Genomic DNA, 21,103 nt, shown 5'->3' with positions numbered 1-21,103 from the left:
AATAAGGACAAGGTCGTACAAAATGCTGAAGATTATCTCACCAGATTTTCAAACTATTTAGACAAATAATATTATTATATAAAATGGAGCAAAATGAACATGGAGCAAAATGAATTTATGAAACATGCCATCATCAAGAATTATGAGGCATCTTGTGATGGTATCATCAGGCACTGTTGACTAAAAAAAACAGTCAGTACTGTCACTAATACTGGTTATCTCAAATTTGCTGCCTTGGGAAAAAAATATTTTTATCATTGGTTTGTCTACGGTTGTTTTCACGGGGTAATCAGAGATGTTCTTGTGATTCAGATCCAAAAAATAATTATTTAATTAATTTATGAGCTGTTACATAAAGTAAGATTTGCAGATTTGGAAATACTGGGAAATATAAAACAATTACAATTAGGGTGGTTAAATCCATAAATACAGAGACTGGTGAAGAAATAATATTTCATCAATGAATGCAGCTGGAAAATATTTTGACATTTCAGTACCTTTGGTTCAGTGTATCACAAGTAAAATATACAAATCAGCATTTTCGAAGAAATATAAACAAAAAATAACATTTCAGTATCTCCCAATTGTGTTAGATACAAACAGTTGAAGGGAGGTAACTCTGTCAAGCTAGAGGTAGAGTAATTAAGTAGTTACCCTGCTTGTTACTGCGTGATATTTTTTTGGGTCATCATTCAGTTCTTAACGGGTATGTGTCTAAATTAGCTGTTAGTTGAGTAATGTAATTTTGTGATAGTTCAAATTAGTTGAAGGGTTTTTACACCTTTTAATTTTATCCCCAGATAATTTTGTCATTGGCAAAGTCAGGACAGAAAAACAATAAATCACACTGCCCGTTAATGTGTACAATACAGCTAAGTTATTTTTAGATCTCTAGGTAAATAGCTGTATACAGACCTACATGTATCTTAACCTTGACAAAATGAAAGGCAGAATATAATGTGTGATTATTTTATACAGTGTGTTCTGGAAAATGGAAATAAATCCACGCTGTAGTTTATTTACTCAGTATAATAATAATCATTTGTAGGAATCCAGCATAGGCAACTTCATATTAATTTCTGAAACTTATATCAGTAAGGTTGGTACATAGCACAGTACTTGAGGTCTGGCGTTCCAATCCCATGACTTACAAACTAATTACATTTTAAATATATATTTATTATATAATAAAATATGAAAATATTAATGCTAGTATTTCTGCAGTTGCAAAATTAAAACATGATGGTATAAAAACATGTGATGAATTAAACCCCGAGAAAATTATTTGTGATTTTGAATCATTACAAGAATGAAAATTTGAAGGTAGATATATACTACCAGTAGAATATAGGTTCTTTAAGCTGTTTCAATCCTTGGCGACAGTCCAAGATACATAAGTTGGGAAATTCTTATCTCTCTCACACAATTGAATAAATTAGATCAGAATTATCTCATGAATATGAAACAAAAAATACATGCATGAGACAATTGAGAAAGATTATGTCTGATTGTGAAAATGAAGGCAGTGTCAGTGACCGTAGTGATTTTGAAAGTTATGTAAGGGAGCGTTTCAACTTTGTCTGGTGTAAAGGATTGTGAAATGACATTTAGATTTATTTCTGATAATATTTGTTCTCATTTAGAAATATTTCTGATAATATTTATTTTCATTTAGATATTTTTGTGAAAATAATAATCTCATTTAGTCCTATAATTATTATTTTTAGGATCATTTACCCCAACAAATTATGAAATCAGTCCTATAATTTTTATTTTTAGTATCATTTACCCCCAACAAATTACGAAATCAGTCCTATTATTATTATTTTTAGTATCATTTATCCCAACAAATTATGAAATCAATGAAGATTAAGATTTTTATTTTTATTCTAATAATATTTATTTGTATTATAATATTTATTCTGATTCTGAAAATATAATTTTTTAAAATTCTGATAATAATTATTAATGATGCTGATTTTCTTATAAACGTCTGAGATTCTAATGAAATTTAGTCAAAATTCGTTTTTTTCATTGATTTTAGTCAATTTGTTAGTAAAAAGGCAGTTAAGTTACTGATTTTTTATGGGTCAAACCTCACGCAGTTGTCTAAGTGATTTTAGAATTTATTGATAATGTTGTCAATTTTGTTCATTTTTTAATGGAAATTTATTCAGAATCAGATATAAAAACATTACTTCAGACTGTGTTTCATGAGAATTTATCAACAAATCATCAAAATCAATTAGAAAAGCGCATGAGGTTTGACCCTTTAAAAATCAGTAATTTAACAGATTTGCAAAGATCATTTGATAATAATAGTAATAATAAAAATATTGATAATAATATCATTATTATTATTTCATAATTCTGATAATATTTATTATGTAACTTTCTGTTTTCAGTAGGTGTTTCACAATTACAAGTACCATTCACCCTATCAAATTATAAAATCTGACTGGTTTTCATGATTTTAAGTACCATTCACCCTGTCATATTATAAAATCAGATTTTCACAATTATGGGTACCATATACCCTGTCAAATTAGAGAACCAGTGAAGAACAAGATTATAATATTTATTCTGATATCAGTATTTATTTTTCAAGGATGAAATTATTATTATGTAATTTTTGTCCATTTTAAATGAGATTTTTTAAATATTATTTTGAGTATTATCTACCCCTTCAATTTGATGAAATTGTTTGATAATCTGAATTAATTTAGGTAATATATCTGAAATCTGAATCTGATCTGAAATTTGAACGCGAATTAGTAAAAAATAAATTCTTTTATGTATATATTTTATTTCGCTGAATATGAACCAGGATTGAAAATCAATCACAAACGTGAAGATCTATGATCTTACATACAGATTCAAGTTCAAAATTTCATGTTGCAAATCAAGCAAGTGTCAAGATTGGCTGGTAAGCTTGAAATATATCCTTGATAAGTGCAGATTATGACTTTGCAAATAGACTGGATTAATAGGTTCTTGTACAATCAAAATTCTATGAGGTACTTGAGGCATAAATGTGTATAAAATATATCCTTGCTGAGCCTGACCGGATTCTTCAAGATTTGCTTGATAACTGTCATCAATTGCATCACATACAAGATTAACTGCGATTATTGACATTATATTTACAATTCCCGGTGAAATATGTCGGCCTTCATATGGATGATTGTTATATTTTTCTCCATGTTTTGACAATTTTTGAAAGTTTTCATTGATAAGATTGCTGACCGATTTTTTTAGTTCGTCGGTTCTAAATCCTGGTATTACAAATTTTAGTAAATCTGCTTCATTTATTATATAATGCTTATTATATAATGATTAAGAAATGCTTTCTTTAATGAAATTTTTTTATAATCAACTTGAATAATTTTGTTGGCATTTTCAGCTATCATTTTATTAAGATAATCAAGTTCTGATGCAAGCTGGTTCAAATGTATTAACTCAATAATATGTTGGCATGTATCATTATTGTAATAAAGTATAATGCTGTTGATTAAATCTCGCAGTTTTTTAGTTGATTGTTCATTTTAATTGGGTCAGAATTTTTAAGTCTCTTTTTCATTGACAATCCAACCACCTCCTGGTTTAACAATAAATATACCTTTATCTATTTGAGGAATTATTGTACCATCAGACAGCCTATAATTACTATTCTTAATTATCCATGGAATATTTTGTTGATATTCAAGAGTCCTTATCAATATTTTTTTCATTTATAAGAAATTCATCAAATTTATGGTTCTGGCAGTCCTTGATAAGCAGGTGGAATTTTAGGCCATCCTAACACACATCTAATTAATGATTGAGAAATATCTACAACATAATCTTGTGAATATATTCCTATCACAGCTGATAATGTTGGTTCGTGAACAGTGATAGCAGTTTTGGATTCTTTTCCAGTGATAGATTTATTTCTGTGCTGAAATTCATCATTGATTTGTTCAATTTGATAACTGCCCATGGGAATACCAACAACTTGCCAATCAGAGGATCCGTCTTGTTTATTTTTGTTTGCAAATACCAGAGAATTATTTGCTGGTAATCCACCAGATGATTTTGATCTGATGTTTGGCCAGCTGTAATGTACTTGCAACTGTGTATACCACATTGATTATCTGCATGTGAGGAATTTTAATCAGATAATTTTTTTAAAGATATCAAGAATTACACTGATAAGATTTTTTTCTAATATCACTGATATTACTCTGCACTATCATGATTAGCGCTGAAAATGATTTAGGATTTCTGATAACACCTAATCGTTTATTGATTGTTTCAATGTTTGACCTAGATGTGTTAATTTCAGAGAGTTTTACATCAGCAGTCAATGGATTTCCAAAGAAATCCTCTGCGATTTTATTGAGTTTTTGAAAATTTCTATGAAGATTTAAAAACATGTTTACGTGAATGTCATATTCAGATCGCAGCATGGTTAAATTGGTATCTACTGTATTATAGTTACACTGTATTATTGTTATTGTCTACATATTTTTTTGTTGTGGCATCTTCATCAGATGTTGGATCTCTTAAAACAACTATTTTATTTCCATTCATGTTGAGTTCACCTGTCATTACATCACTGGCAGATCATAAACAATTAGAAACACTTTTTGCAATTTCATTTCTAATAGTTGCGATTGATGTATTTGAGTCTCTGATTCTACTGCCATTAGTAAATACTGGAATGTTATCCGTAGTAGCACAGAGAACTCTATTAACTATTTCATTCCATTTAATATTACTGGTCTTTAAAACACCGCGTTTATCCTGAAAAATAACAACTTCATCCTGGTCAACTCCAGAGAGGTTCATAATATCGGCAAGTTCATCTTTAGTCGCGTACTTTGACAAATCAGTATCATCTTTTTTTTTCTTGTCTTTGACAGAAGAAGATCTTCCATAAATAACTACCATTATATAATTAGTAATTATTTAAAAAAAGAACTTGTATACGCATGTACAACTTTATGAGGTGAATCGGAAGATTTTGATATAGCATCGAGTACAGCAATTCACAGCCACATATTGGCGGATCAGTTATTGTCTGTATAGGTAGTGTCGAATACCAGATTGGAGTGTTTATTGGTTTTACATAATTTATGATTTCTTTTCGTGGCACCAATCCATACAAATCAAAAAAAAGAATTCCACATGGATCAATTGCTTATGCCACCCAGTGAGTACCAGGACTGGAACTTTTATCAAGAACTCGTATACGATGATGATACCAGTAATGATACTGGTTTCAATATTCTTTTGTTGTTTTGGTAATTGATCACACATAAAAACACCTGAAGTTTTTTTATACTTAATTTTTTTAGCAGCATCAAGTAAATCAAAATTTTACATAGGAAGAATCAGTGAAGTGTTCCTGGAAGTCTCAGACCTCTTCTGTACCAGTGTGGGGTTCCTGGTAATCTTAGACCCTTTCCCCTTTTTTTTAGAAGTCTTTATTCCTTTTCCTGTTGCTTTCCATAATGCCATTCTAGCAGCAGTTCCAACAGCACCACGTGCAGCTGCTTTTGCAACAGCTGAGCCGCAGCAGCTATTAATGCTGGTATAGCTGCAAGAAGTGGAAATATACCGCTAGTCTTGATTGAAACTTTCATGGTGCTCACAGAAACATTAAGTTTAACATCTGTTTTTGATTGTATGGCATCATTGAAATGCCTGAGTTGATGTTCTGACAATGATAGTTTATTTTGACTACCTGTGATCTGATCTTTTCTAGTGATATTTTTATTCCACAGTTCTTTGCTGATTTTGATTGAAGATTTTTAATCTGACCAGGAGTCAGACTGACACTAACATGATGATATGACATTATAAATATCATGAGCGATTTAATTACATGTTTTGTACTGGGGCATTAATAACTCTCATTCATCCACCAGTACCTTCAAATAAAGGTACTTAAAAAAAAGTAGTATTGTTTTATCTTGAGAGAATAACAGCAATTGCTCTGTAATTAACAGCACCACCTGTGTTTACGCGAGCTCGGAAGTGTATATCAGAAACAGATTGTCAGATTAAATCCGGGTGTTCCACCGAAAAATAATAAACAGGACAGTGTCATAAAATCCAGCTGTGATATTTGTAGACTGGAATCAGCATTTTGATCATGTCCCATGAATGTCATCAAACGATGATATACCCATGCAACATGATTTTGATCAAAATTTAATAACGCTTCTTCAGATTGTTATTGATGTCCATTTATTCTTAGGGAAACTTCATTAACTCCAAGTTTGTCAAATATCATTGGACTACGTTCTTGAGAGTTTAGTCGTGTAACATTTGAAAGGCAAAAAATATATGTCTTTGTGCAGAAATACCTTGCTGTGATGCTATATTCCATGTAAATAAACCATCAACTATGCTTTGAATACTTTCTGTTGTCATCATCAACCATTGATAAACTGCTGAATCCATAAAAGAAAGTAATTTTTGTTCCTCAGCAAGCAATGGAGTCATTACCAGCTTCCACAATGAAAGTTTAAATAATATTTAAATAATATTACTTTACCAGCAGCAGCACCATCGTGCCAGATAGCATCACTATCATCATCCCTTCTCACAAGTACAGTTGTATGCTTGGCTCCAAATATGACCTTTCTGACATTTCTGCAAAATCCAGATATGTGTGACAATGGAATTACACATGCAAATCCTCTACAATCACTTTTCAGCATTAATTGACATGCTGTGAATCCTAAGTTGTAATTTGGGTTAGCTTCTTTTAATATCAAAAAATCATTGGCTGGTCTGTCTATCATTCCATCTGGTTGTAGATCAGTCAAAGTATTTCGTGTCACTTGTACCTTAAGATGTGGTCTGTCATCAGGTTGGTCAAAATTATCCTTGGCAAACATCATTGATGGACCAGCTGATCTTGTGTGTGTGTGTGATCTGGCTTTTTTAACATAGCTTTAACAACTTTTTAGTCATATCGCTACGATGTCTGCAGTGTGATACTTTATAGTGATGTCAAGCATTGGGGCATCATGCTACAGACATGTAGCATGATGTCCCACCCAGTCACATCATCCTGACACCAGGCCAACCAGTCCTAACACTAACCTCTTAATGCTGAGCGCCAAGCAAGTCAGCTGTTAGTACCATTTTTGTAAGTCTTTGGTATGACTCAGCTGGGGATCGAACCCACAACCTACTGCATCTGAGGCAGATGCTCTAACCACTAGGCCACCGGAGCAGTCAGTTGATCTTGTATAAACATCTGAATATCTTGCTAGACCTAATCTCGTTGTGGCAACATCGACAATATCTTGAATTGATTCAATCTCTTTTCCATCAATCATGTATATAGCACTTCTGAATAACGCCATGATGCCATTATTAACAAAACCAACTCTTACATCAGCACTGTGTGCTGTATAAGCGGCAACGTTTGTTACAAGTTCTGATTCTTCTTCAATAAAACGCTTCAGTGGGTAAGAAATATCTGCTTGTATCCTGAACTTGCAGCTCAATTCAACCATGCTGATTTGGCTGTCGTGCTTCGTAAGAATAATACTGATAATCATGCACAGATTCATCTTTGAGAACTGGTGTGTCTATGTCAAATGCTGGATCAGATATATGTTTAAACATTTTATTATAATTGATATTGTCTTGCACGAAGACCACTTCCTGCTATCAGACTTGTATTTATATCTTTTTCTGATATAGGTACACCAGCCAACTCTGCTAGGTTTTGATTTGCAGCTTGATTGATTATTTTACTAATATTTGCAGGCATAACCTCAGTGCTGGGTAATTGTACTGGCTGTGGTTTTCATCGTATTAGTCGTGCTAGTCTTTTCTTGATTGCCACGAATGCTTTACTAGCAACATCACCAACAGCACCAATACCTTTATCATGAACACTGTCAGTAGCTTTCATTCCTAGTTGCTTTGCTTTGCAATGGATATTGCTTTTGGATCTATCCTTCTAAATAAACCCTGAACAACATCACCAAGTCCATCGCCATATGTAACTTTATACATAGGTAATCACAAATTTATCACCCTGACCATTACAGGTCCACGTTGAGCATTATGTATAATCATCTTATTTTCTTGTCACTTATCTAATTGTATATCTTCCTAATCACTGTCATGATCATCAACAGTTTCATTTATGAGAGACCGATAAACATTGTTATCCATGATACCACCTGTAAATAATCGTTGACAAATATCAGCTGCTTCATTAATGATTTCTGGGGAATTATTACCGGCACGTTTTCTGCCAGTCAGAATTTCTAGTCTTTAAACATCTGCAAGGACGTTACTTGGGCGTGGAGTAATAAGACCACTTCTTTGAGTAACAAGACCAGTTTCAGTTGCTTCTTCTGCCTCATCCACTTTTTTCTTAATTGGTGAATGTGATTTCTTCCATAGCTTTCTTCTTGCTTTTGCTTTCTCAAGTTGCTGTTTTATTTCTTCTTTTTGTTTCCTTTCATGTTTTGTTTGTTCAATATACTCATTTACTTTCTGGTTAAAGATGATAAAATTATCAACATCTTCCTCAGACCTGATTTGCGAAATATCATTGGCTATGTGATTTACATCCCTAATTCAACCAGATTTTTTTTAGAGTTTTAACATACTCGGATTTTACATACTTATCTCTATCACGATATCCATATGTGGCAATATTAAGTACTTTGTCTAGGTCTTTCATATTGGCAAAACCTTCAGGCATGAATTTTTCTGTAATGCTAGTTCTAACTCTTGGTAGAGGTTGTGGCTCATCTTCAGGTTGTGGTTGAGGAGGTTGCTGGGGTGGTGATTGAACTACTTGAAGATGGCTATCAATATCAACAGGTAATGTTTCAAGAGTTTTTTGAGTCGCCTCAGTTGCTGTAACAATTTCCTTGTTAGTTCGACAGTTGGTTTAAATATTTATTCTGCACCTTCTGTAAATTCCACCTGAGACTCTTGATGAGCTTGTAATTTCTGTGTGACAGAATCACAGACTGGAATATATTTTTTAATTGTCTCCAATTGCTCTCGAGCTAATCTAGCTGTGTGAGATTCCATTATTGATATGATAATGGTTTAATTACTCACACGTTACAGCAGCAGGGAGGGTGTGACCAATGATGAGTGTCCAAAAGGTAAACAAAAATATGCATACAAATTTTGAAAAACATGAACGACAAAAATGAAGGAACAAAATGAGCCAACACAATTAGAGAAACTGTCAGTTTTAGTTAGAGGCTTCGGTTTGATGTTATTGTATTTTTCATTTTTTTCGTATGAAGTTTTATTTTCATAAATGAACATTTAATTAAGTGGTCTGTTCTCCATCCCTGCTGCTACAGTACTTGACTTTGTCTATGATTTCTATTGCACAATTATTTCTTATTATGAGCATCTAATTTCCATTATACATCATAAACATTCTCTTCACTGCAAGCTTAGCAAGATACTTGATTGATTTCACCTGTGCATGCCCTTGTTCTACTTTCTATAGTTACAGGTGGTAATTTGATTTTCAGGATTAAGTGTATGAGTGTAAACATCTCATTCTAGAACTGACGTTAACCACCCTACCTGTATATGTATTTATAGGGTGTAATTCGGGCCATACATGGCATATGTACTCACACTGGAATGCAAAAGTATGTGCATCCATCATTACTAATTGTTTTGAGTAATGGGAGGGTGCGGAATGCATGATGAAAGATGCAGACTTCATCAGTCTTTCTGCTGATGCTCGTTCTGTTCACTTCCTGTCACCACAGGTAGTTTCGATTTTCACAATAATGCAGTGGGTAAGAACTGACATAGTACATGAACTTTCCAGATGAGCATTATAATCAACACAGAAGTAAACCAATACTGGCTTTGGTGGTTTTTCGCAAGATATCCTTTACTGGACTACTGTTGATTTTTTTCAGGATCAGTTTATCCGGTATACCCATTCCCAGGTCCAAGACACAGAGGAACTTTACAACACTCACTCACTTAATGCTTAGCTGCTTTCATTAGTCCTCACTTGGTGAAAAGAGATGTACATCTCCCCATAGCCATTATCTGGGAAATCATTTTTAGATCACATCAAACCACTAAAGAGGCAAAATTCATGGGCCAGTGTCCAAGAACCTTGCCTTTGTTTCCTGGGAGAGATCAGAGAAATAGGAAGGATGACCAAAGGAATGCAAAATGGGAAACATCCCATCCATTTCCTTTCTCTGGATCCCTTCAGCAATAATGCCATGATTATGCTTCCTTTCTGATTCCCAAGTGGGAGGAATTAATCTTTTCTGTGGAATGGGAACCACTGGTACAAAAATGATTATTTTAGAAGGCCTACAGACCACATTCATTGCACCCCCCATAAATGGTACCCATCATTATGGATGTCCCAAGAGACTTGTACAGAGTGACTGTCTTACAGCAAGAATCAACACAGCCTTTACAAAAGGACAGATGATAATTATTCACAATGAAAACTCACTGAGATCTTGATCAAGACCTTTTTCTTGACCAGAAGCCAGTTGCAGGCTTTGTCTGGTCATGTATTGGTTCTAAATGTGACTCAGGAAGACAGTTTTAACTCTGAAATGCACATCTTTAATTACCCATTCCCAGGTTTTTGTGGAGACACAATAGAGTACTCTTATCTGGTCTGAATATTAGCCCTAGGGCTTTTTAAGAATCATGAACATGAGTTCCTGTTCATAGCCACCTCAGAGTTGCTCTGCTTGGACAACATTCTGCAAGCACCATGTCAAACGAGACATGCAGTTGTTTATGTCACTGTAACTTTGCATGTAATTCCTTGACAACAAGGATAAATCCAAGCTCATCCCATCATTCACTTGGGTATGGAGTTCTAGGCCTTTAACCAAGTCTGCTGCTCCTGGGAAAGTTTCTTGGAATTTGCTCAGAGAATCAAATTGCAGCCCATGAATTTCTGTATGACAATGTTGCAATGTATCCCCTCATTTTGGGCCACTTGTGTATAAGACCACTTCAGATGATCTTTCTATTCCAGAGGCTGATCTTTGCCCACTTGACCAATGATCCAGCTTGGGTTATCTGTGGACCCATATGAGTAAATGAGAGGACCTTGCTTGGCTTATGGCAGGCATACTACTGCAGGAGTAACTGCCATAAATCTAGATTTGTTTTCAGATGCCACCATGACATGGTGTAGTAACCACCTCCTGCCCTCCTTACTAGACGTGAGCAGGTCTTGTCCTCACAGTAGCATGCATTATACATTCATCACATAGAGATGAAGGCCATAGTGCATACTGTACAATTATGGCAGGAAACGCTGTATGAAAAGGGCATTCTCATTCTGCACTGGTACATGCAGATGTGTCATCATTTCATCTGCGCACGTTTTAGACACTAGTATCGTTTGGGGCTCTTGAGTTAATTTTCAGTGAAGGGTCCTTTTGGCATTATGTACAGAATATTTCTAGATAAAATCCTTTGTTTTGTCACTCCATGTGAAATATTAAATCTGTCACATTGTAACTACATTGTCTATGGGAAATAAATAATGCTTTCCAACTCCAGTAATACTTTTCTTTGATTGCTTATGTGAATAAATTCATTGAATTTGACATCGTTGTGTAGTTTTTATTTGGTGACTCAATCTGAAATACAATCAACTGACTGGTAAATTATTCTTCTACTCTCCAATGAATACTTTTAAGCTGGTCAAAATACAATATTATAGTAATGTGTATACATTTCGTGAAATGAAAGAATAAATTAATGTGTAAAATTTGCAATTTATTTAAAAAAATATTTGGAAAATAAATTTGGTTCTTTATTTTACTTCTCATCTTAAATCACAGTATTTGATGCTTCTTGTGACTCTACAGTGATCAGTGCTTCAAAGTGCTTTCAAAGATAATCTGTGCCAACTGAAGCTTTATTGTGCCAAACATAATTACAATGCATTGACTGGAAAAATTCTAACAGGGATACTGAGATATTGATGTAATAGTGCATCTGATTGGCTGAACGTGTTTTGAAACTGGAATCCTATGATCTAATTTTCATCAGACTTGAAAGATATACATCTGTCATTATTGTCTTGGACTGTTAAAACAATAAGTGAGATTGATGCATGTTAATGAAGTGATCTATAATCTGATTGGTGGGGCATCTTGAAGCAGTGTTTTTGATCTGTTGGATTTATTATCAAGATATTGGATGATTTTGAATGTGTGCAAGAGACTGTGCCTATTAATGATGCCTTTATGTTTAAAAAGATTTTTGTACAATTGGTACAATCAACATGATTGAATGTTTTGAAGATAGTGTAAGATGTGTTCTTGCACTACTACATAAGCCTGTTTAGTGAAATAGTTAAGTTACGTAAGCAAAGTGAGAGGTATCAGGCCTGTTTAGAGTGCTTTGTTGTAATTTGTGCACATGCATGATACATATATTTTATCTTGGTGTAGTTTTATGATGGAAATGTTTAGAAATTACTGCTAACTACAGATTTTTGGCAATTATAGAAGTGGGAATGATTTAACTGAAATGTTATGAAATATTTTTTTAAATATACATTAAAATTATTATATTTTTTATAAACATTTTACATTTTTTTATCTGTAAAAGCTAATGATGCTAAGCAGTGGAATTCTACCAAAATTCCTAGTTTTGAAAAAAAGCTGTAGCAAAGGTGGGGTAATTATGGTTGTTTTTATCATTTTTGAGGGATCAATCTCAATGTACATGATATTAATATACAAGTATTTTAATACAAATTTGACTCAAAAATTTGTTATTAACCTGTTTTATTGTATTTTCTAGGGTGACAAAGGTGCTACACCACTTTTCTATGCAATGTCCCAGAATGATCATCAAATGGTGGAATTACTTCTACAACATGGTGCAAGACTTGATATTAGTATGCCAGAGGAAGGGGAGGTAATTACATCCTTTCCTTCCACCAAAATGTGTCAGTGACTCTTGTTGTTCTATCCTTTTATCCATTTGTCTGCAAAACTTCATTGATCAGTAGTAATTGGCTATGCCACACTTAAATATCTCAAAATGAAAACATAATCAACACAAAAGTTTTGTCCTAATATTATGAAACCAAAATTTATTGACAAGTTCTTTACATTATGAATACAAATGGCTAGGTAATCATACAGCACATAATAATTGCATTGATTTGATTGGTTTTTAAAAAATAATACATTTCATGAGTTGGACAAATCTGAGTTGAGTATGTTCTCTAATGTTCTTTGAACACAGGGTTTTGACATGATCTGAAAGCATATCATTGTTGAACAGCAGACAAAATAAAAAGGGAAGGAGGTGCATGTTTGTCTTTCCAGCATTAGCAAGTGGCAATATATGGGTACCATTCTTCCATGCTGCAACATTGAGCGTTATCAACAGATTTAAATTTTTCCATGTGAAAGGTTTTTGAAAGTCAAAACCAACATCATTGGGCTGTTAGAAGGTACTGTATGGAACCATCATAGTAGGTGTCTGATTTCTGTTAGAAGGTACTATATGGAACCATCATGGTAGGTCTCTGATTTATGTTAGAAGGTACTGTATGGAACCATCATGGTAGGTCTCTGATTTATGTTAGAAGGTACCATATGGTACCATCATGGTAGGTCTCTGATTTATGATAGAAGGTGATGTATGGAATCATCATGGTAGGTCTCTGATTTATTATAGAAGGTACTGTATGGAAACATGGTAGGTCTCTGATTTATGTTAGAAGGTACTGTATGGAACCATCATGGTAGGTCTCTGATTTATGTTAGAAGGTACTGTATGGAAACATCATGGTAGGTCTCTGATTTATGTTAGAAGGTACTGTATGGAAACATGGTAGGTGTCTGATTTATGTTAGAAGGTACTGTATGGAAACATCTTGGTAGGTCTCTGATTTATGTTAGAAGGTACTGTATTGAAATATCATGGTAGGTCTCTGATTTAATTAATTTTCAGTAAGAAGTAGCAAAAGGATATTACTTCTAGGAAATAAAAGGTAACAAAAAGTACAAATGTGTTTTCACATTGACATATGGACCGGGAAATAAGTAATGTTTTCATTAAAATGAAACTTAGATGCAGGCTTGAATGCACAATAAATGCAAACATAATACAGAATGGAAGTAGATTTCATTATGAATGCATTTTGAAGAAAATGAAGAGCACAAATTCAAAATACAGAACAAATCTATGATAAAGAGAAATGGAACAAAATCCTAGCACATCACAAATAAATTTAAAAACAATTTCTTTTCAAGCTGTTGCTAAATTGCCATGATTGAAAGCACAGTCACATGATAATCCAGGATTCTTTATACCAACAGACAACTTTTACCCCATACAAGCATTGAATCATTCTTCTTCAAGCAGACATAAAAGCCAATCACCACTGATGTGATGTCATCATCACCATGGTTGTATCTGTCCAATCTTTATTTGAATGAAAATTATAGACAGTAATATCTGTTGACATACTTTTCAACTACATTTTTACAATTACTGCATTTGCAGTAATATTTTATTGCAAATTCAGTGTTGTACTTTACATTTGTGCATTTGTGATTTTATTAAGCACTCTTAATAAGACAGGATACAAAAACTATTGTTCTCTCAATAACAGAAAATCCGACTTCAGAAAATTCATTTCCATTTTTCTGTTGAATACATTCCTTCATCACGGTAATGGTTAGAAAATAAACTCTGATACCTGTCGAATTAAGCAATCCAGAAAGATGACAATATTGTATTTCCTGTCTATGTAATGTATAGGCAGAGGAATGAAAATCTTACCCATTACCTCTCTTTACCAATGCTAGGTGGCTACCCATCAGCTGGATGTTTTTTAAGCTCTTGCTCAAGTCACATTGTTCAAGGATATCTTTGTATTTGTCAACCCATCCATCTAGGCAGTTGATATCATTATTTTTATTTTTTATTTTTTAATTTTTAAATTTGCAGTTGTGGACTCTGTTATTCTGACTTTGTCCTTACTTTCTGATTAAGTTAGGGTTTCAGGTGAACTGGAATAATTCAGATTTCAACCCATCAGCATTTTATCTAGCTTAGTTTACAGTTTTTGACCAATCACCACCTTGTTCACTTCAGTCACATAGGTGTTGCATGAATTATTGAGCTTGCAGAGTTGATTTCCAGAAGATATTGGTTTTCAGTGAGAGTTTTTGCAACTCCTTGGTTTACTTAATGTGGCAGTGGATTTGATTCATCTTTGTCCCCATTTTATATACCTCTGCAGATGGTTCTGTTTGCCTAGTGTCACCCCTTTTCTGATCGACTCTATCAGTTAGTTATGATCTCAACCAATCACTCCTGCATCATTGAAACAATAGCTTACAGCAGAAATTGCTCTTGAAAAGCCCCAACAAGAAGTTATAATATGCATGGACATCAGTTTGTACAGTTGGGGAGCTCACCTGATGCCCTGTAACACTGGTCAGTGGCAGGTGAGGGCCAGAGAAGTTATCTTTTCACATCTACCTTATAGAAATGAAGACCATAGTAATTAGTAAATTTTTGGAAGGATCAACTCTACACAAAGGTAATTCTTGTCATGTCGCACAACTTGGTTGTGATGGCCTACTTCCTGAAAAATGAAGGGGGGGATAACTCAACCTATGGATCATGGTTTGGGACTTTCGGTACTGGTGCTTCCAACTAAAGATCATGCTCCAGATAAGACATAACCCTAGCAGGCTCAGGGTCCTGGTCAACTCAATGTCGAGAAGTGTCCAGACCATTTACACCATTGGTCTGTCTATTCATTGGTATTTCATTGGATATGTGTGCATTGGGGGTATATAATAATGGATGTTTTTGCGATGAGGTGGAATCACAAACTACCCATCTTCATCTTAACCCAGACCCAGAAGCCTGAGCCATGTACACTCTGTTAGTAACATGGTTTGCACAGGTTAGGAAAAGCCTTAGAATACTAGGAGGGTTCTTGAATGCTGGAATTAGGTAATGATTGGTTTTGTCCTTGAATTTTGAAAAAATCCTTGCTTTTTGCAAAATGGTCATAGAGCTATTATAGCTTTAATAAATTAAAAAGGTTTTCAGAGTTTACTTGAAAGAATGTTTTGTTATGTGTTAAATTTGTATCATCATATTGCAAGCATATCCATGTTGCCTTGATGAATTTTACCTGGCACAACTTTATTGCTCATACTGCTTAGATCAAGGGAACCAAGATAAGGAAAAACCAACATCGAAATAACTCCTCCACCCTTACATCCAAGTGATGATGTTATGTCTGAAGCTTTATTCAGCATTGAAACCATCTTCCCAGTAGATGACATTATAAAACTGGAAATATTATGGACATAAAAACTAATCACAGACCACTATTCCTGTCCATCATCAATTATTTTAAAATAAACTTATTCAGGCCGTGTTTCAAGACAGTGGCATAGCAAAACAGTTTGCATGCAGCAAGAGGAAGGTAGTGTACATGTGTATATTTCACTTAGGAGAGCATTGAAAGCATTCACTGAAAAACTGCTTCATGTCAATTTGGTATCCTTTTTTGTTGAAAATCTGAAATTGGATATTCCCTTTCAATTTTGGAATTATTCATACCACAAAGTAGAAACCAGATATTTTTTTTATGGTTGCTTTTCTAGAGAAGTAACTATTAAAATGAAGACTGCTCCAGTGGCCTAGTGGTTAGAATGTCCGCCTCAGAAGCAGGAGGTCATGGGTTCGAACCCCGGCCGAGTCATAGCAAAGACTTACAAAAATGGTACTAACAGCTGCCTCGCTTGGCACTCAGGATTAAGAGGTTAGTGTTAGGGCTGGTTGGCCTGGTGTCAGGATAATGTGACTGGGTGGGACATCAGGCTATATGGTCATATCAACATGTGGTTTTACTAATGGTCCCTAGTTGATCTTAAATGAAAATAGTGCCTTTCTGACATTCATAATGCCTGCCACAGCAGCAGTCTTAAAATTCGTATCACTAATTCATTTGAACAAATGGTCATATCATGGGGATTTCGATGAAATTTTTCTTATGATGTTTTGTTGGTTGGAAATGATAAAGGTTCCAATACAACTTCTGCTATGGCTTCCACAATGGCCATCTTGAAAATCTTGTTATCACTACTTCTAGAAAACTGGTCATATTAACATTGTGCTTTCACCAAAGGCTTCTTTTGATATCTAGTTGGTACTAAATGGAAATGGTGCCAGTCAGATATCTAATATGGCCACCATGGCACCCATCTTGAAAATCTTGTTATTGTTACTCCTTCAAAATGGAAAGTCACATCCACATGGTGTTTCCACTAGACTTCTTATGATATCTTGTTTTTCCTCAATAAAAATGGTGCAAATCTGACATCCAGTATGTCCACCACAGCAGCTGATTTGAACATCTCATCATCACTGTAGAATATCACAGATGATTTCATAACTAAGCAGTTGTAAGGGAAAAAATGGTATTATCTTGAATTCATGGAAGTTCTTTTCTGCCAGTAGAGAATCACTCTCTTTGAGGGACTCTTGTTATTGTTTGCAAAAGCTGAACAAGATTTTCTAAAGCTATTTCACTATAGATTTGATCTGCCAAGCCAAGTTTATGTTTCTTGATTTAAAGAGGAATGATTTGGGTAAAAATGCTCCTTGAAAAATTGTTAAGTGTCTAGGAAAAGTCCTGGAAATTTGTTTTACCAAGTCATTTGGGGCTACGCCTACCCCTCTGCTGTTCGGGTATTGAGGATAGTACAGGGAATGAGGGGTCAGAAATGCAAATTGATTCTGATAGCCCCACTTAGAAGGTGACAAGTTCTGGTTGAAAGATTTGCTCAGTCTAGAAATAGATGTCCCCGGGAAAATCCTGATGGGGCCCAATCTAATCAAACGTCCATGGTCACAGGTATTTCATGTCCTTCACACCTGAATCTTCTCAGGAGAGCCTTGGATAGAAAGGAATTTAAACCTTCAGTCATGGAAAGAATCTTGTGAGCTAGAATACCCTCCACTTTAAAGGCTTATTAAGGACAGTGTCTGGTTTTCATAGACTGATCCCTGTTGAATGCCTCAGTGCCACTATTGTCTAATGTTTTTCTGTGTCTTTTTGAGGAGAAAAAGTTAGTCCCAATTACTCTCAAAACTTTGATCTCCAGCACTTTAAGACATCATAATAGATGGGCTGTTGGTCATGAAAAGGATCGATCAGACCTCTTGACCAATTTTGACTTTGAATAGACAGAAATTTCTCATTCTGTTTCCCTAATGGAATCTTTCATGGATTCCTAACTAATTCAACTCAGTCAGTTCATTCCCTGAGCCAGAATTTTGCTGAAACTTCTGTCATACAAAACATGTTTTCTGACAGCTCCAGCTTCAGCATGGTGGGTGAGTGAGTTGCTTGTATGCCCTTCAGTGGACCTGAACTATCTCCAGTTCAGATAGGATGGTTCTGTGATCCTAATGTAGCATCCAGGTTTTGTAACTAAGAATAGTTTGCTATCATTGGGCAATAAAATAGTGGCCATTCATGCCCTCTCATTTGATAGATCAAGTGAGGTAGTCAGGGATGGCAGGGGATAAAGCTATTGGTATGGAAATGAAAACATGTGAACAAATTAAATAATTTCGCATTCTTGCAAGATGTCCCACCTTCATTTAACTCAATGGCCAGATATCTATTGTTTCAAAATATTGGAAAATGAAACAATGCTTTTATTTATTTGTTGCCGACTTTCTTTGATCAAAGGTCTTCTGCTTGCTTTGATGAAGGTTCTTGTGTTATTAAAGGTGCCGCAAAAGGCACTCTTTGAAGGATCATACAAATGCCTGTTAGTTATTGCTGCAGCAACGTCAAATAATTGTAAAGCTGATGGGGTCATTTGCGTAGTATATATACAGAACAATCGATGCTTCAAAAGTATTCAGTTTTCTTTGAAGTTTCAGCAAAACTATTTTTGCTGGTACACTTTTCAGAAAGAAAAAAATTGCCATCGTCTGGTAGATTGTAGTTATTCCTGTACCCGCATTCAGAGGTGGTCATTTTTAGCTAGTCTGGTAGCATGATTATATGATTTATATTACTGCACAGAGTACTAAGTCCAGACATCAGCATAAGCAGATTATGATATTACAATGCCATGTTAGGATGGTTTGTCAATATGAACCAAGGATTTGTTTATGTAGCAATAGATTCGAGTGCAATTTTATATCAGAGTTTGCAGCTTCCTGTCATGGTGCCTTTGAATTTCTATACTTCAAGCACAAGACTGTATATACAGTTTTTAACAGCCAAAATTGTTGTCACCAAAAAGATCACCAGACGGTATATTTTGGAAGGGAAAAAAAATCTAATTTGCGACATTGGCAAAGCCCAGCGCAATCCATGGTAGTGATGCAAGACCCAGTCCTCCCTGCTCTAAAGCACTTCCTGAAGTACTTCAAGAAGGGTCAGAGGGCCCAACAAAGTCTCTTTATTCTGGTGAAGGATAGGAGAGAGATGATCTGACCCTGCAAGCTCTAGTGTTGTGACTGAAGTGGGTAATATGCTCACCATACTCTAATACCTCAAAAGATAAGATATGCCCAATTGAGTTTTCATCTCATAAGATTAGAGCATTCTCTACAAGCCTTATGTTCAAAATATAATTTTTCAATCTGAGACATAATCAAAGACATCACCTGGCATGCACAGTCAACCTTGTCAAGCTTTTATTTGCATGATCTCGTATCACAGAAACAAAAATTTCATCTGGTGAGTCCCGTGACTGCAGTCAAGAAGACTACTTGTCCATTCTCTTCGTGGGTATGGGTTTAGAGCTTTTGCTAGATTTGCCCAGATATTTTGGTCATGTATTGTCATCTGGGGTTATGTGACCTTTAGTTGTTATGTTTTCATGTAGGAGAGTGGTGTATTAAGTGGTGAAAATAAATTTTGTCATTATGTTTCTCCAAGACTACTTACCCAATCACATTATTATTACTCCCCCCTTCTGTCCCCACCTCTCCACAAATGCAAGCGTCCTTGTTGATATATTGCTCAGTTTAAACTGTTTAACATCTGGTTGATTGGTAGTCACCTTCTGGTTGTAAGGTGCGGTTAATGGGACAGATTTTGTTCCCCTTATATGTTATATTGGTGAGGAGGACAAACTTTCACAATTTTCATCTCTCTATGATAATTGATGGATCTAAGATTCAGTGAAATATACTTCCTAATGTAAGTATGATCAGGAAAGTATTCTTAGAAGAACATAATTTACTAAAAGCAATGTAGTTTCATTCCAAGGATGTTGTTTTTGTTGTTGTAGGGTTTAACGCCATTTTTCAGCACATAACAGGCTATGCATGGCAGCCAGTATTAATGGTGGAGGAAGAACCTGGGAAAACCATAGAAAGAACCACCGACCCACGAGAAACTACTGGCAAACTTTCTCACATACCCACATTAGCTGAATCCAAGACTCGAACCCACGCAGACAGTGATGAGATGGCAGTGATCCGTAACGGAAAGCGCTTTAGACCACTCGGCCACTCGGGGCCCCCTCATTCCAAGGAAGTGAAAATGAAAGTAAACAATGGATGAAAGTAATAAACACAAAATCTGAATTGTTTTTCTGAGATCTCAAACAATAAAAATGACAAGATAATTGATGAAATGGGAATGGAATGCAGATTTTGAAAAAAAATACCCATTTTAGTGACTGTTTTTCTTTTGTTAATTTTTAATCTGCTTTCGATTTCACTTTTTCTGTAAGGAGGAGTGGTGAGCTAAAGATTGAAAGTATTTTATGAGTTTTTTAAATTGTCTTTTGAAATGAGCACAAATATATGATTCTATTTGTCATGTGAAAAAAATTACTGATCTTATTTATACCATAGAAATGTGTAGTAAATGACTGAAATACATTCAGCTGCTTTTTTATTTAAGTTTTACATTTTTTTTCATCCCTATGTTTTCACATGTGAAAAATGTATCCTTATACTTTCACATATGGAAATACAAGTTTTCCCATCATGCCATGCAGCACTTGAGTGTGTGTGCTATCAAAAGCTGTATGTGCAGCCAAAAAAAAATGAGTAGTTTGTGAGCTTG

The 21,103-nt window shown here is 34.7% G+C and overlaps 1 protein-coding gene across 2 annotated transcripts in view; it reads left to right on the top strand.

The window, feature by feature from the left end:
• The window catches only part of LOC149783008 (uncharacterized), a 108,505-nt gene that overhangs the window by 46,683 nt on the left and 40,719 nt on the right, over window positions 1-21,103 (top strand). For both annotated transcript variants that reach the window (XM_089934578.1, XM_089934579.1), the window contains one exon: window positions 12,814-12,930. In XM_089934578.1, coding sequence (XP_089790704.1) covers window positions 12,814-12,930 — 117 coding nt within the window. The remainder of the gene's footprint in view (window positions 1-12,813; window positions 12,931-21,103) is intronic.

Source organism: Sinohyriopsis cumingii, chromosome 15, assembly GCF_028554795.1.
Source record: "Sinohyriopsis cumingii isolate HCF-2022 chromosome 15, ASM2855479v2, whole genome shotgun sequence".
NCBI classification, from domain to species: domain Eukaryota; kingdom Metazoa; phylum Mollusca; class Bivalvia; order Unionida; family Unionidae; genus Sinohyriopsis; species Sinohyriopsis cumingii.
The sequence above is the reverse complement of the archived record's forward strand: the minus strand, read 5'-3'. Positions and strand labels throughout refer to the sequence as shown.